A 17,246-nucleotide genomic window follows, 5' to 3' on the forward strand; every position below is an offset into this window, starting at 1 on the left:
GCAGGCGCTCAGACCCTGAGGGGGCACTGACAACACTGAACACAATGTCCTGCTTTGGACAACATGGAAAGTATACTTCAGGCTGCATTATCCCTTTCGCTTCTAAAATGGAAAAAAATACAAAACAAAATATAAAATAAATAGAAATTAAACAAAAGCTCCCGAGAAAGAATTTGCCTCTAATAATAACTAAGCTAAGACAGGGCCATGCACTTATATGATGCAACAGAACGTGCCTCATTCTGTTGAAGACAAAGGTTTTTCAGAAGGTGCTGATACAGCAGAACAACTCCAAGTAACTTTACTTCAGAAAAGCATGGCTAAAGTGCTTAGTAATACTGAAATAAATGAGCAAGCTTTATCCCATGACCCAGCAGAAAAAAATGCAGTTTTTGCTTTTTTCAATACAAAACAGAATTTGCTAAAATGTTATCGATGAATCCCGACCATGGTTCAATTTATTTGAACTCCCTGGGGCTTGATACCAGTATTGAAGCCTTCTTCACCTTGGAGGAATTTCTTGGGAGGAATGCAATCTTTTTAATATGCCTCTAGGCAAGTCAATGGCTGGAATTTTACGCCCCCACCAGCCCTCCCTGCCCCAATGAGAGGGCTGGTGGCGGGGGAAGGGGGGGTCGTAAAATTGAGTGGGAGGCAGGGGACTATTCCCAACGCCTTCCCAACCCACTGCAATTTTACGCGGGGCGACGGCGAGAAATGGCTTGCTTGCCCCAGGCCAATCAAGGCCCTTAAGTGGTCAATTAACTGCCACTTAAGGGCCTCCTCCAGCCGCCATGGGTATTTTACCCAAGGTGGGCAAACGGCAAAGGCCCCAAGAACACCATCAGGTAAAACCTGGCGGCCTTCTTGCGGGCTGGGGGGGGGATGGGAGGGAGAGGCCCTCCTGATCGGGCACCCTATGCCCCACTGAGGGCCGTCCCTGAAGCCCCCACCGCACAACACCCCCACCCACCCCCCCCCAACTGACTCCCCTTGCCTCGCCAGGACCCAGCCGATTGTCCCTGGTAAGGCCACAAAAACGTACCACTGTTCCAGGGCCATCCTTCCTCTATCTTCTGTTGGCTGGGTTGCAGTCCCAGCAGTGGCCACCACTCCCAGTGGCACTGCTGGGACTAAGAGCTGTCGGCTCGTTGATTGGCTGGCAGCTCCACTAGGCAAGACTTCCTGCGTCAAGAGGTGGAAGTCCCGCCCAAGGCCAATTAAGGGCCTGGAGAGCAAAAAATCCCGGCATGGCTCCAGAGGCCCGGTGGAGGTGGGCTGGCCCCTGACTGTTCGGTCGGTGGACGGGCCCTCCCGCCCAACGTAAAATTCCGGCCAATGAATCTGAATAGTTCACCTTTGGGCTCCAATCCCAGGAATTTGTGAAATATATGCTCTTCGAAATCTCAAGAGTACTAAAAGTTTCAAAGACTTATGGAATTCAAAATAGTTCACCATTTATAAATTGGGCCTTCCCCCCCCAGGTCTACATAAAACTAACCTATGAATGGATGCACGTTGGTAGTGACCTGACAGAATCAGGACTGTTTTAAACAAGAAATGTACTAGTCAAACTCAAGGAGAACCTTAGCTAAGATACTTTGCTGTCGGTTCCTAATTGTGCTTCCAGGGCATTTAGAAATGCTATCATCCAAATACAAGGAGGAATGGATTCTACTTATAACTCTCCTTACAGTTAAAAGAATATTTTTGAGACACTGAAAATCCCTGGAACTGTGGGCCCATAGTTATCACAATGATTGCTGCCATCGTTGTCAAATAACTACCCAAAAATGAGGTGGTATTCTTTGACGAATGTGATCTAAATCATCCTATCTTTCCTTGAAGATGCATGATTAGGAGCTAAATTTACACATGGAATGTGATTTAAATTCAATGAAGATTTCTTAAGTTATGAACATAATATCGAAAACCAAATCACAATAACAGTGAGATCATGGGATAAAAGAAAACCATTAAAAACATCCCAGATTGTACAGTTTCAGGTAATTAACTTGTATGATTGATGAATTCATTAAACCTAACTGCCAGTTTTAAGACAAAGCAGCACAATCGGGTGGATGAGGAAGAAATGAAAAAGGAGCCAGTGAATAAAGGCACAAAAGATGGAAAGGGAGATGCCAAAGTCTGGCCTGTTCAGAACCAGCTTTTCTTTTCTCGCTTCTGTATAGTCCAGGGCAGCATTTCTACAGCTCATTCTAAGACAATTATGACAAGGTACAAAACAATTCCAATCTGTTAAGTCTACTACGTCACTACTCACTGATGTAAATTTAATCAGTATTGTTGTTGCTATAATATTCCTTATTTTGTCTCAAAGATGTACATGCTCAATGAAAAAATGTGTCAGGTGAGCAATAACTGCTACATCAACATTTTCTTGGTTCGAAGACAAACATGTTATGAAGAAAAAACAATTCAAATCTTGCAATAAGTACATACTTAGGGGCAGCACTGTGTAGATGATGCACATGGGACAATGAAGATGGTGCTTAAACAAAGTAACAGTTTTACCTATCAATGTAATGCTCATATCAATTAACATTTCCTCCTCATAGCAGAAATAAATACTTACATTCTTAGGAGGCCTTTATAAAATGGCCTGGTGAAAAAGGCATCGAGCAAATATTGGTGGATAAGAGCAAGACCAAGGATTCGGCCACTGAATCTGAACCTAAAACAGGAACAGGTTCAGAGTTTAAGTTGTTTTTAGATAGTGGCAAATTATACATCACCAAAGTTTTTTGTTTTGTTAAGATGCTTCTTCTGTTGTTTCAGATTGTTTACTCATAGACCAGCAATATACAGACTGTTGTACTGGCTATACCAACAACAACTTGCATTTATGTAATGGCTGCGCTTTCAGTTGTCTCGACCCTAAACTCTGGAATTTCCTCCCTAAACCTCCTTGCCTCTCTCCTCTCTTAAGACGTTCCACTCAACAGTCAAAATTGATCAACTTTTGTCTTAATATAAATTACCAAAAACTTTGTGAAATATTTTGAAGGGTATCGTTTTGACAACACACACTTGGCTTTTATCTTTCAAGTTTATGGTTCATTACAATAGGATCCTTCAGAACTAACGTTAAACTCTGAAAGATTTGTATGACAGTGAATCCACTTATGATCAGTTCTGGTAACATAAAACAATGCACAACTTAAAGTGAGACATTTCCATGAGTGCCACCACTTTCGGTCCATGTAATGTAAATAGATGTTATGTGAAGATAGCAGATCTTTGACAGCAAAGAAGTAGGTTATTATTCACCGCACTGAACGTAGCTAAAAAAAAACTTTTTTTAACTTCAGAGCAGTATTAAGCATTGTATAACAACCCCTTTGGATTTTCTTACAAGCTATTTTTAACAATGACAAACATATTGAAGACCAGAAGTAAATGGAGGCTGGTGATCCTGCATTGCCTGTGGAGATGGGTCGCTGCTTGGTTACAGTAGCTTCACGGATAACAACACCGCCTCTGAAAAAGCACTTGATCACATCCTCAGAGACAGATGGTGAGTTTCATAAAAGCTGCTGTCCTGCTGTTGAATTTGGCAATATTTCTATTGATAGTTAAAAAATTACGGCAGCAGTATCCTCACAAGGCATCATGAAGTACTATAAATGCTACCACTAACCATGATGGTGGCAGTGTCACTGCAGAGACAACATGTTCTGAGATTGTGGGTAGCAGCAAGATCCTGATGGTAGCAAGCTTATGGGTGGCGATTCCACCATTTAAGACGATGAAGCAGCTTCTTACATTCAGATATTTAGCCCACTAATATAAATCGATAAGGTGATACCAAACTTAGACTTAAAAGTCTATAGATAAAAAAGGCCTCTAGGGCAAAGTACCAAGAGGTTCATGCCTCCATAGTACAGGATAGAAAAATGAGTCAGTGCCTTCAAGACAGAAGGATTACAAATTGAAAAAGGGAGAAGGAGGAGGGAATATCTTTTATTTAATTCTCGAGATGTGGTCATCGTTTGCAAGACTGGCATTTATTGCTCATCACTAGCTGTCTTGAGAAGGTGGTGGTGGGTCTGTTGGTTCGTCCACTTCAGTGGGCAGGTAAATGTCAACCACATTGGTGTGAGGCTGGGGTCAGACTGTGTAGAAACAGCAAGTTTCCTTCCCTCTAGGACATTAGTGAATCAGTTCAAAACAATCTGACAGCTTCATAGTCACGTTTGGGATTACCAGGTTTTATTTTTACATAAAAGCAAAATACTGCAGATGCTGGAAATCTGAAATAAAAACAAGAAATGCTGGAAATACTCAGCAGGTCTGGCTGCATCTGTGGAGAGAGAAGCAGAGTTAATGTTTCAGGTCTCTTCTTCAGAAGGGTCACTGACCTGAAACGTTAACTCTGCTTCTCTCTCCACAGATGCTGCCAGACCTGCTGAGTATTTCCAGCATTTCTTGTTTTTATTTTTATATAGACTGAATTCAGTTACTCAAACTGACATGATGAGATTTGAATCCTCATTTTCTGCGTTATTAGTCCAGACCTCTAGGTAACTAGTCCAGTAACAATCACCTGGCTACCATATCTTTTCTTGTTTCCTGATGGCCTGGGAATTGCCAGATAAAACTTGGGTCTTTGGTTTTGTAACTATTCCTGCTATTTATTAACCAGCAAGTTAGTTGATTTCTTGTCCATTTAATTTATATTATAAAAATATATATATAATAATTAGCTTGTGTATTTTACAGAAACAAGGGATCCGAGGCACATATTTCTCTTCATTAAAGCACCAAAAATGTACAAATGGATATTGTTCTATTGTTAATTGTGCAAACAAAGTTTTTATTCTTTTTCAGAACAAAAAATACTGCATTTTCTCCGTAGCCAACTTTCTAAATATTGGAGTTGTATGAGGGAAGAGGACTTTTCATTAATGCTTTCCCACATGGCTAGCTTGTCCCCACCACCTGCTCTGACTTAACTCTGACAATCATTGATTTAGTGTCAGATGCTGTAAACTATCAAAGCTGTCAATTAAAATGACCTGCCTCAAAGAATCTCTGGTAACACATCAGGGAGCTGGAAAATGGGCAAATTTATTGCTTAAGGTGAGATCCAAAGTAACATTTTCCTATAAGTACTTTTGGCAGTCAGAGACCACAGAAACAGAGGGCGAATGAGCATTTTATTGGCTTCTTCGCACAACTTCTGTTCATTTCAAAATACTCCATTTAGTACAGAGCATTTAAAACATGGTATTTGAAATCTTTGTATAAACTGTGAACTATATACTGATGGTATGAAGGCCACTGGTTTTCCTTTACTGACTTTTTCATTATTTTGTGCACAAAAGGCTTTAAATCCCTTGGGGGTTTCTTTCTCAACTGACAACTCTACTCTTAACTCACATAAAGCAGCATCTTAAAGCATTTCTGATCTTGCTTAGGATAACCTGCACACTAACCTGAAAACTAATATCCACATTTTCTTATTTTCCCCACCTTAATTCAAATACTTTATTGGTGTAAAGGAAAATAACATTTTAAACATAAAACACCAAAGGTTATAATAGGAAATAATGGGCTGGATTTTACCTTAGGCGGATGGGAATTCACCACCAACGCAAAAGTCAGTGGTGAACCTGCTGCCGCCTAGCCTGGGGATCCGTCCCGTATTTTATGGGTCTCCAGGCTTTAATTGACCCTGGAGAGTGGGTAAGTTGGGCATGCCTCACCAAGGGGATCGGTCGTGCCCTGGTGAGGCTGGAGTCGTTGTTTGGGGGGAGGGGGCATCTTGGATCTCGGGGATGGGTTGGGAGGCAGGAGCAGCCCTCACCCTGTGCCCGACTGCCATGGACCCCTCGGTGCGCGGAAAGGCCAGCAGCTTTTGCTGGGCGGCCTTTCATGCCCGCTTGCCACGGGTAAAATACTCCTCCCCCCGCCCGACTGCTGTAAAGTTCACTGGAGGCGGCAGCAGGGCGGGTAAGCCTCCTGGAGTCTCCCGCTCAATTTTACGCTGCCCCCATGCCATCATCCGACCCGCTGGGGCGGCGTAAAATTCAGCCCAATATCTGGGGGAAGAAAACAGACAAAAGATGCTGCAAGATTATTAAGTTACTAACCTGAATACTAATCATTAAAATCTAGCTATTATAAACTAACACAGACACATTGTACAGCGACTTCGCCACTGGTATCAGACCCACCGGCCGTCCATGTCTCCGCTTTAAAGACCTGCAAATGCGACATGAAATTCTGTGACATTGATCACAAGTCGTGGGAGTCAGTTGCCAGCGTTCGCTAGAGCTGGCGGGCAGCCGTAAAGACGGGGCTAAAGTGTGGCGAGTCGAAGAGACTTAGTAGTTGGCAGGAAAAAAGACAGAGGCGCAAGGGGAGAGCCAACTGTGCAACAGCCCCGACAAACAAATTTCTCTGCAGCACCTGTGGAAGAGCCTGTCACTCTAGAATTGGCCTTTATAGCCACTCCAGGCGCTGCTTCACAAACCACTGACCACCTCCAGGCGCTTATCCATTGTCTCTCGAGATAAGGAGGCCAAAGAAGATAAACTAACCAACTGACTTATTATTATTAACTAACATTTAGCTTTAATAGCATCCTTCTTTGTAGTATGGTAAGTAGGAAAACTTATAAAAAGGTATAGACAATAGTCAAGGTAGAGGGATTCTGGGAGATTGTCAAATTTGCAGCAAAAGGGTGAGACCTTGAGAACAGTCAGTGAAAACAGCTTCTGTGAAAACGAAATATAGATTTGTCTCTCAATGAGATAAGGGACTACAGAATGTAAAAGTACGGAATACAGCAGTCAACACACAGGCATTACTTAAGTAAATCAAAAGGGTTAGCAACAACCACACAATGATCTTTGATTGGTTAAGAAAAGCATCCTTTAACACATGACTAAAGATGACTGGGGAAAGGGAGGGGTTAATTGGAAAGCAGTCAGTATACAAAAAGCCTGGTCTTTGTCCCTGTACGACTGAGAAAATTTACCAACAACAAAGATAAAAGTCGCAAAACAGAGAGAGAGACAGAAAGAGAGCTCGAAGATCAAAGAGACAAGAGAAACTAGTCGTGCGCTCTAGCTGTCCAGTTCCTAATATGGGTAGTACAATCCATGTTTGAGTGTTAATCACTGCCTGAGTTTGAGACTATAGTTCATCTGAAAACTTAATAAACTTATCCTTACCTTTATCTCAATAAAGTCAATTCATAACAAAGCTTTGCTGCCAAGTCTGTTCCTGCCTTAGAAGGGGGCATAAACCCCCACAATTTTATCTCATCTCGCAATGAAAAATATTAGTGTTACAAGAGGTTTACCTAGTTTTTATCTAAACAAAATACACATTTCTACTAACTAATTCCTGCTAACATTTTAAATTTAGGGCATTTATATACAAGAACCTATGGTCTTAAATTCTTTTAGCTTCAGCTTCAAAGAACCTAGCTTTTGATTCTTGACTACTCTTAGGAAAACAAGCAATGCTGATTCTCAGACTAGCCTTCTATGCATGTCAGAGAATTAGAGAGTATGACACTGGCCCCTTTCTATATTTAGTGTAACACTTTTGCCTCCTTTTATAATCAAAAAATTTCCAATAGTGTAGTAGTCTGGTGCCATCTAGTGGCCACAGATAATGTTTCTATTCTTTAAGTATTGCAAAACAGTGCTAGTTACAGCAGAGAAAAGAGGGCTCTTACTGTATATGTTTAAAATATATGTGCAGAAACCCACTCACAACGTTCACAACCCTTGTGGGATTTTTAGTATTTGAAGACACCTAAATCAGCTCATTTTTAATATTAGAACTTAAAGGCAGCACAGCAGATCACCTTGCCACCTGTACGCGGCAGTTACATGGAAACACACCATTTTCCCCTACTGGTATATTTCCATAAGAAAATAGTTCTAATCACATTTACTCACTCTGTACCCATATCCCGTTATCCTCATCCACCTATCTAATTAATCTTGAATGTTAACATAGTTACTGACTCGATCACAACTGTGTAAAGAAGTTTTCCTTACTCTCTGTTCTAAATATCTTGCATTAAAAATAAATACATTGAGGAAAAACACAAAGGCTTTAAAAGAGGTGGAGATGTGGTCATTTCAAATGTGTTGCACTTGCACAAGGGAAAACCCTTCCTTTTCATGGTTGGTGACTCCCGTGAGTCTTCAGCTCAAAGGCATGTGGTGATAAGAGACTTTGTCCACTCTGTTACACAAAACATTAAGGTACTGTTTCACAATGATTTTATATATATTGGATAATTCTGTGATATAATCTATTGTCACCACTGACTGGTCTGATAGGATCTGCACTTTCGGGATAAATCATCATCAATATGAGAATGCATGCAGAATCAGCTGAGTCAAAAATCATTGAAGTGCTCGCTGCAGTGAACATATTTTTTTTAAAAAAAAAGTTGTTCATCCTTGTCCCTTATTGATATCCTTTCCTGCTCTTCCTCACCTTCACACTGATCTTCTTTAAGCGTGAAGGTCGGAACATTTGGTTTGTCAGCTTTGTAGTCATTCCGAATGCAGTTTTTAATGAGTCGAACAAGAGGGCCTTGTAGGTGAGTCCAACAGGATGGCAGTGTAGGTTATGCCTCTCCATTCCTTCCTACATTCCCAGCCTCCCGTTACATTACTGCAAGGTAATGTATCTAGCAATCTGGACAGCAGAATCAATGAAACTCGATAAAAATTAGCAAAATTGGTGTTGGACTCTATGCTGAAATGCAGACTTCCATGTTCGCTAACCTGAAAAGCTACTGAGCCACATGAAAGCTTCAGTGCTTATTAATTTTGAAAGGAGAAACAGCATTTCAATGACTTCCACTTCAAGGGCAGATTTATTTCTCTCCCATTTACAGTTGCAAAGGAGAATTTCAGTCACGAGTAATTTACTTCCTTCCACCATACCGCCACTGTATCATCTATCCAAACGGGAAAGCAATGGCCTTTCCCGAGGCTCTCCTCTATCCCAGTTGTAACCAGGTGTGTGGAGGTACACAAAAATGATAGTGGTTTGACATTTTACAGCCTCCCTGTGGCGAAGTGCTTTACTATCCCTCACTGTCTCTTTCTCACCAGTGCTGCTGTGACGCCTTGGTCAGGCTGAATTAATAGTAAAATCTTTCATGTCTCTAAGTAGCTTATTAACAAAACTTGAGGTGCACTCTCCTCCCTTTCATGTTCTGATTTTATTTCCAATACAAATCAGAAAATAGTTGATCTTAGATTAACAAGTAGATGGGTAGGACAGCACTGATTTATGCATCTTTACAATCAGAAGTTCACAGAATCATATTGCACATTTAGATGCATTTGTGGAGAGGTGATTCATTTCTCCTGAAAAGCCTGCCAAACTGATCTTCAACGTCACCTGAGAAGATCTGTTCTAGAAAGATCCCAGTGACAGCCGAAACCAAAAAGGGACAACTGACGTCTTTCCATATCTTTTGTTTTCTTCAGGAATTAGCATGTATTTGACCAAGGTTTTTTTTGGTCTTTTTTTTGTAACTGAGCTATGAAGAGAAAACCTCTAATACAGCTGGGAACAGTGAAAACACCATGGTGCGCGGCGAGGTGGGGAACATGACAGGGTAGTGAGGACATGAGCATTGTGGAGGGAACTGAGGGCAATGGAAATTGCTGTTTAATTTAAAGCAGAGGCAGCAAATAAAGCTTAGCTGCCTCAGATGTGTCTCATTGAGGTTATTGTTGTAGGAGTTAGTTGTTACATTGGAGATTGACATGAAACTGGATAGGTAGGTGAGCCTACTTGCACCCACTGTGGCACCTGGGGTTGGCCCGGGAAGGCCTGATGCACATTCAAGGCCCAGCTGATGGAGATCAGATGGGAACAGTTGACTCTGACATTGGACAGAGAAGCCAGGATGAGCTGTGGCAGATGCAACCTTCTGGAGAGTAGGAGGCCAGATGAGTACAGCAGGGGGGCTGCAAGGGGCGGATGGAGATACCCAAGACATTGGGAGCACAGCCCGAGAGTCAGCTATCTGCAAATGACAGAGCGCTGGTACCATAGGAGGCTGCACCTATTCAGTCAGGTGATCTTGATCCTGTGTGCTCTGATCCACAATGACCTGAGACCTCATGGCTCCCATGGCAGTCCCCTACCTACAGCCGTCAAAGGTTCAGGCCCTCTGAACTTCCATGCAACTGGGTTGTTCCAGGGATCAGCTGTGGACCCAGGTGGCATCTCACAGTCAGCATCTCATCAGGCCATCATACAGGTCACAGATGTCCTTATCAGGAGGGCAGGGACTACACCCACTTTGACACAGTTGGGACTGTGCTGGGACAGAGGGCATTGGGGTTTGACACCATTGATGGATTCCTTCAGGTACAGGGCAGAATCGATTGTACCCATGTGGCCATCAAGGCACCCAGTGGCCGGCCACTGAGATCCAACAACAAGAAGGGCTTCCATTCCCTCAACGTCCAAATGGTCTGTGACCACACAAGAGCTTCCTCCATGTGTGTGCACACTTTCCTGGAAGCTGCCATTACTCCTTCCTCCTCTGCCAGTCCAGGCTGCCTCAGTCCTTCACTCCATCCCCCAAGGCGCATGGCTGGCTCCAAGCGAAATCCCTTGAAGAGGTGGCTACTGACCCATCTACGGGAACTCCGCACAGAGGCGAAACAAGCAATGTCACCTGCTCAGCAGACGAACCATTGAGCCGGCCATCGGGTTTCTGTGGACATGATTCTGGTGCCTGGATAGGTCGGGTGGCACCCTCCAACACCCTCCTGCGTGGGTCTCGGTCATTGTGATGGTCTGCTGCACTCTCCATAACATAGCCCTCCAGAGAGGTATGGACCTTGAGGACAGTGAGGTCCTGGATGGAGACAGCTCATCGGGGGAGGAGCAGGAGGTAAGACAGGAGGAGGAAGAAGGGCTGAGGGGGATAACACTGAACAGAGAGGTGCCCCTGCTGTCACCCTCACGGGAAGAGGACCTCCCACCTCTCCCTCACGGCCTCTAGCATTAGATGCAGGTTGGCAGCAATTACGCGAGGGTTTGTCCTGCCCTAGTTCCAGGACTCCGGCTCCCCTGTGACATTTCGCTTCCCTCTGGTGCTGTGGAAGGAGAGTCTCTCCCTCAGGACAACCAGCAGCCTCAGTGATGGCTGCCTTGGAAGTCAACGTGAGCCCAATAATTGAAAAGACCCATTGCCATTTTCAATCCCACTGGCTCTGAGAGGACAGGAAACCTACCTCCAAACCAATTAAGGCTTTCCCACTTGAAAATTGCAATCATCAGCTTCCCAGAGGTGGCAGGTTTCAGACTCAAAACCAGACCAGGCTCCTGTTTCCTGCCTCCACTTTGAAAATCTGGCTCAGTGTCTTCCAGTCAAAACCTACATCTTTTTCCAGCACTGCCATGCAAATGGATAATTTGAGGAAAGGATTGTTTTCCACAAAATGGGATATTATGTACATTCAAGGGCACTAGACGGTACTAGACGTATTGTGCTCCGAATGCCTCAAGGTACTAATTTCCCATTTTTGTTGTCCTTTCTCCTGCACAATTTATTTTCTTTTAGCTCGACAAACTTCTCAATAAAACATCATCTGCAATTCCATTCACCAAGCTTTTTAATTATTTCTATAAGATTCTAATCTCACACTAACTCGGTTGCTTAATCTTAAAAATATTTTGAGATTACAGTGCATTTCTGGGCAAATCTTTAGGGAATAGAAGACTACTGAAGATTTAAAAGGTTAAGTGTTATATAACATTTTACAATAGCTTTATCGTTCTAGTTTCCTCCCAAAAATTTCATATGACATCGTCTTAATGTTTTTTCCAGGTTCTGTTCTTGTTATGTTGACTGCACCAACAAAATCACAGAATTGTTACAGGGCAGAAGGCGGCCATTCAGCCCATCGTGTCTGCACTGGAATGTTTCCGGGTTAATTTTTAATTTGAAAAATCACTCACAAATCCTTAAAATGTCTAGAGATAATTGCTTACCATTCATGGTGGTTGTCTACAAATGCAGACATAGGGCTGATCTGCACTGTATAAGTGTCATTAGCAGAATATTCAAACAAGCCATAATATGGATTGAAGAGTTCTCTGGACACCAGGAAAAAGAACTCCCGAGAGGGGCCACTGTAATCCAACCTAAAAGAAGAAGTAAGATTCATTATTTGGTTACTTAGTGACACAAATATTTTAAAGTAATTACCTTACTATGTCAGGTACTTCCCTCTGTTTTTAATAATTGTGAACATTAATCAGCAGTTTCTTATTTCTCGTCAATCACTCTGTGATAACTTATTTATGGCAACCTATAGAAAGTAAAAGGTGACATACTTATGGCATTGAACCTCCTTTAGTCTATCCTCCAATAATCTAATCACATATTAGAATGCTGATGCCTTGAGCGGCTGAATTTCATTCTGAATATTCAATAATATTATAAAAAGAGATATAATGGTAACTGAGATGGTCTAAATGAGCACAGTATTGCAACCAGTGAGTGAGATGTTACTGAGAAAATGTGCTTTTATTAAATGCGATGAATAAAAGGATGGGAGGAATTAAAGTAATCATATTACCAGAAAATGGTTAATTACATTGGAAACAAAATCTTCATTCCACCAGTGATTATTTCACTGACTGCTATGCTTCTAAAAAGTAGTTTTGCATAATCTGATAAAAAACTGCATGTATACTTTTTGGGTTATGTGCAACAGAATGAAGGATGTTAGTACTTTGCTTCTGAATTTCTTCCGTTCTAATTCTCCAACATACAATAGCTTTAGTTCTACAGGCTGAAGACCATGACATGTACAGGTGAATTTTTACAGGTCGGCGGCTAGCTTCAAAAATGGGGCCACAATATTCAGCGCGGCAGCTCATTAAAATGGCCGGTGTGGACTGCCCCCCTCAATGACATGGACCAGGTGCCGACGCCATTTTTAAAGGGCTTCAAGCCTTTCCAATGCACTTACATTTTAAAAGGTATAGGAAGAGTAAATTAAAACCTTAATAAAAGTTTCTATATCCTCTCCCCCACCCCCAATAATGAAACAAATTATTACTTGCCCTCCCCCCAATAAAAACTTACCTTGCAGCCCCGACATTCCCCCCACCCCACAAAGCTTACAAACTGAACCTTACCCATTCCCACCACCAATCAAAAATGTTTCATCCCACTCCACCCCACCCACTCCCGCCCTGAAAACTTACCTCCTCCCCACCAATGTCCTGCATCAGATCTCGGGTCGAAGATCCGAAGGCGCGGAAGTCCCAGCAACCGGCTGGAATATAGCAGTGGGACGGCCGATGGGAGCAGGTGGGTTATTAATTTATTAATTAACATATTTCAATCCTGCTCCCATCAGTGAGCAGCGGAGCGGGGGGTGGGGTGGGGGGGAGGGGAGGCACCACGAGGCCTCGCCACCAGCGGTAATATGGGGCGGAGCCTTCCCATATCGAGGCCTGTCGTAAGCCTCTCCCAGAGGCATTTTCCAGGTCCCCTTGCCACGACCAAGGTTTGGTAAAATCCAGCCCATAATATCATCGAAACAATTACAGTTTTCCACAAAACTGCAGCTGAAGTACCAGGACCCACAAGTTCATCAATTCAATGCTGGTTTCATTGACACTATGCTAACTAGGAAACTGAACCCACTAAATCTTTACATAGTTCAATCCTATTTGTGAATAGATATCATGACTAGATTCATGCACAGTGTTCCCTGGGGGCTGTAGTTAACGGGGATTAACACAAGTGGGTGAACTGAAATTCACAATTAAGAATTTCTTTTCTGGGAGTGCTAGATAAGATTTGATTTCTTAAGCAATTGATATTGCTTTGCTCTTTCTGGTGTTTCCCATCACTGGACCTGCATGGAGATAGTAGGTGTGCCAGCCAAATTCCACAGTGAAGAAACTTGGCAAAGTGTGAACAGATTGCCATGACCCTAATGAATTTGAAGGAAATTCAGAGCACTGGCCCCAACCTCCCTCACCAATAAGCCTCTGAAAGCTCACCAATTCCCAAGTTAAATCCCATTCAGACTATAGCCGGCTACAAGGTCTCAACATTTTCCTTTTGCCAATTCAGATCACAGGCTATGTAATATTGAGTTGTCAGCCTAATAGATAAACTGAATTCTGCCCTGCAGATAACATGGATTTGTATCAAGTATGCATGCAAATTTTCAGCTTTACAGCTACCAAGACTTCAAACAAGGAATGAAATGGTGGGTCTTTTTCCTCTCTGAAATGCAATCGTACTGAATAACTTGCATTTCCAATGGAATCGTATCTTCAAATTCAAGCTGTACATTTATGACTTGCAAGCTGTCAGCAATGCAGTGATACTGCTGCGATCCTACGCAAACTAAACTTCCCTCCTCCAGGACTGTTGCTAGCTACCCCTGCTCTTCCTGCTGAATGTAAATGCTGACCCAGGGGGCGGGGAGGCAAGGTGCCCGGTTTCCCCTGTCCTTCCTCGTTACTGCCATTCACCAAGGTGATGGAAGGTGTTGGTATTCCTGGGGTAGCATGGTAATGTCCACGTGCCCCAGATCTTCACAAGTGGAGGGAGGGATCCAAGTAAAGATCAAAACTCCCTCAATTTTGGTCTTCCGCACTTTACCTTTGTAGGCCTGTTTTGAGGGTTCCTCTGCCCTTTAGAAACCATTGCAGTACTATTCAATACACCTCTGTGGCACTGATGGGCTCTTGGCTGTGGAAATCTCATCTTATTCATGCATGGATAATGATTCCCAATCAACAAATCTTGGCCTGGTGGAACACTATCAAAGAGGAAAATCCAGCCCATATCATTCATTAAAATCAGGCATTACAATTATTTACCAGCTTGTTTGAGTACCACAACAGAACTTGAGCACAAAATCTAGGCAAATACTGCAGTGCAATACAGGGAGTGTTGCATTATCACAGCTATAAGGCTTCAAACTTGAGGTCTCACTTGCCAATTCAGATCCATATTAAAGATCCCTATTCAAAGGAGGGCAGAAATTTTGCTGCGTGTCCTGGCTCTCAATCATCCCTCAATTAACACCATCAAAGAAACCTCATTGCTATTCGCAGGTTAGTGCTGCTGCAGAATTGCTGTTCGATTTGCCCACATAATAACAGTCACTGTATTTAAAAAGTATCTCATTGTGTAAATTGCGTTGAAAATTCTTGATGACAAGAGAAGGCATCACATAAAAGCAAGTAATTATTTTTCTAATTTCCACTTTGCAAAGTTATGAAGTTACTAAACATTAGATGCCTCCTGTAATAAAAACAAGAAATGCTGGAAATACTCAGCAGGTCTGGCAGCATCTGTGGAGAGAGAAGCAGAGTTAACGTTTCAGGTCAGTGACCCTTCTTCAGAACGAGCAAATATTAGAAATGTAAAAGGTTATAAGCAAGTAAAGCGGGCGTGGGGCAAGAGATAACAAAAGGAGAAGGTGTAAATAGGACAAGGTCACAGAATAGCTGACCAGATTCACAGCAATGTAGTTGGCTCTTAACTGCCCTCTGAAATGGCATTGTGAGTGTACCTGCACCAAAAGGACCTTCTCAAGGGCAATTAGGGATGGGCAACTGGCCTTGCCAGTGATGCCCACATCCCAAGAACAAATAATTCAAAAAACTTCATGCCCTCACATGAACTACCATGCTGAATCTACCAGCAAGGGAATGGTGCAGCGCTGACTGTAGAGGAGCAGAGTAACTCGGATAGCAACTTGTGGATTTCCACGTTTAACTGCACATTTGTGGACTCTGGAAGTTCTATCTGATTTACTCCATCATAAAAGTGAGCACTGTTAGCCTCATGGTTACTCTCAAGACAAGGCGGCACAGTGGCATAGTGGTTAGCACCGCAGCCTCACAGCTCCAGCGACCCGGGTTCAATTCAGGGTCCTGCCTGTGTGGAGTTTGCAAGTTCTCCGTGTCTGCGTGGGTTTTCTCCGGGTACTCCGGTTTCCTCCCACATGCCAAAGACTTGCAGGTTGATAGGTAAATTCGCCATTATAAATTGCCCCTAGTATAGGTAGGTGGTAGGGAAATATAAGGACAGGTGGGGATGTGGTAGGAATATGGAATTAGTGTAGGATTAGTATAAATGGGTGGTTCATGGTCGGCACAGACTCGGTGGGCTGAAGGGCCTGTTTCAGTGCTGTATCTCTGAACTAAAACTAAACTAAAATCCAGGCCATTGTAAAATGTATCTTATACACCACAAGTCTTAGGATTTAAAGTAACTATGCCAGAGTTCAGTTAGACACATCATTTATCCTGGAATAGAACCTAATCTTAATGCACTTGCAACATCATTTCTTGTGCGTTCCTTAGTTGGGTCCATTTTAGATTAATATCCCTCCCATGAAGGACAGCTACCAGCTCTAGATCCTCCTTGGTGATATAGAAAACGAATATTAATTTGTTTTCCTCTGAATTACCTGCACGACAGTTCTGTGGAGGTATTAATTGCTTAGTTCAACATGTATTGCACGAAAAGCAGTCAAGATATTTGCATGGAATCTCCAGATGTCAGTGTATTTTGTTGAAGTGCAATCCTGTCATTGACACCTCTCAAACAGATACAAAGGTCCTACCCAGAATGTTACCATATCCTTGTCTTTCAAAACTGGCTAATGTGCTGCACATCTTCAACATTTTCTGTTTTTATTTTAGATTTCCAGTAATTCCACTTACATTAGCAATTAAAATATGTCTGCATATTAGCTCCTGAAAATTCTTACACTACAAGAGAAGCAAAGTCTCCTGTAGTACAAACTACTGAACCACAAGTTTTGCTCATGTTTAATTTCTTAATCAACTTACAGGGCAAACACAATTGATCATGAAGTTATTGCATTGTATCAAAAGTTGTGGGTAGTTTCATTTTAAAAATGTTTAAAATATTTTTGGCATAATGTTTGTCAATTCTAAATTATCTAGGAATGTGCAGAGGTCCACTTACTCCTTGGCTGTTTAGTTTAAGGTGATCAGTTGCCATCAGTTCGTTGTGACTAGGGTATGCATTCAACCTCTGGTGACCCATTGTCAGGAAGCTGTACACCCAAGCTTAGAACTATGTTATAGACCACAGAAGAGTAAAAAGGAAATTGAGGATGAAATTTGTAGGCAGATTTAAGAGGGACAGATACAATATTGTTTAACTTGTCCAAAAATGGACTTGGATAGAAAACATTTTG

The 17,246-nt window shown here is 42.4% G+C and overlaps 1 protein-coding gene across 15 annotated transcripts in view; it reads right to left on the reverse strand.

Moving 5' to 3' along the window:
* Window positions 1-17,246, reverse strand: part of hecw2b (HECT, C2 and WW domain containing E3 ubiquitin protein ligase 2b) — a 431,729-nt gene that overhangs the window by 59,483 nt on the left and 355,000 nt on the right. For all 15 annotated transcript variants that reach the window (XR_010975402.1, XR_010975398.1, XR_010975400.1 and 12 more), the window contains 2 exons: window positions 12,025-12,177; window positions 2,597-2,695 (listed from right to left, as the gene is read on the reverse strand). Coding sequence is in view for 5 of the 15 variants with exons in the window: in XM_068035672.1 (XP_067891773.1) it covers window positions 2,597-2,695; window positions 12,025-12,177 (252 nt within the window). In the remaining 10 variants the exon portion in view is untranslated. The remainder of the gene's footprint in view (window positions 1-2,596; window positions 2,696-12,024; window positions 12,178-17,246) is intronic.

This window comes from Heterodontus francisci, chromosome 7 (assembly GCF_036365525.1).
Source record: "Heterodontus francisci isolate sHetFra1 chromosome 7, sHetFra1.hap1, whole genome shotgun sequence".
Lineage (NCBI taxonomy): Eukaryota > Metazoa > Chordata > Chondrichthyes > Heterodontiformes > Heterodontidae > Heterodontus > Heterodontus francisci.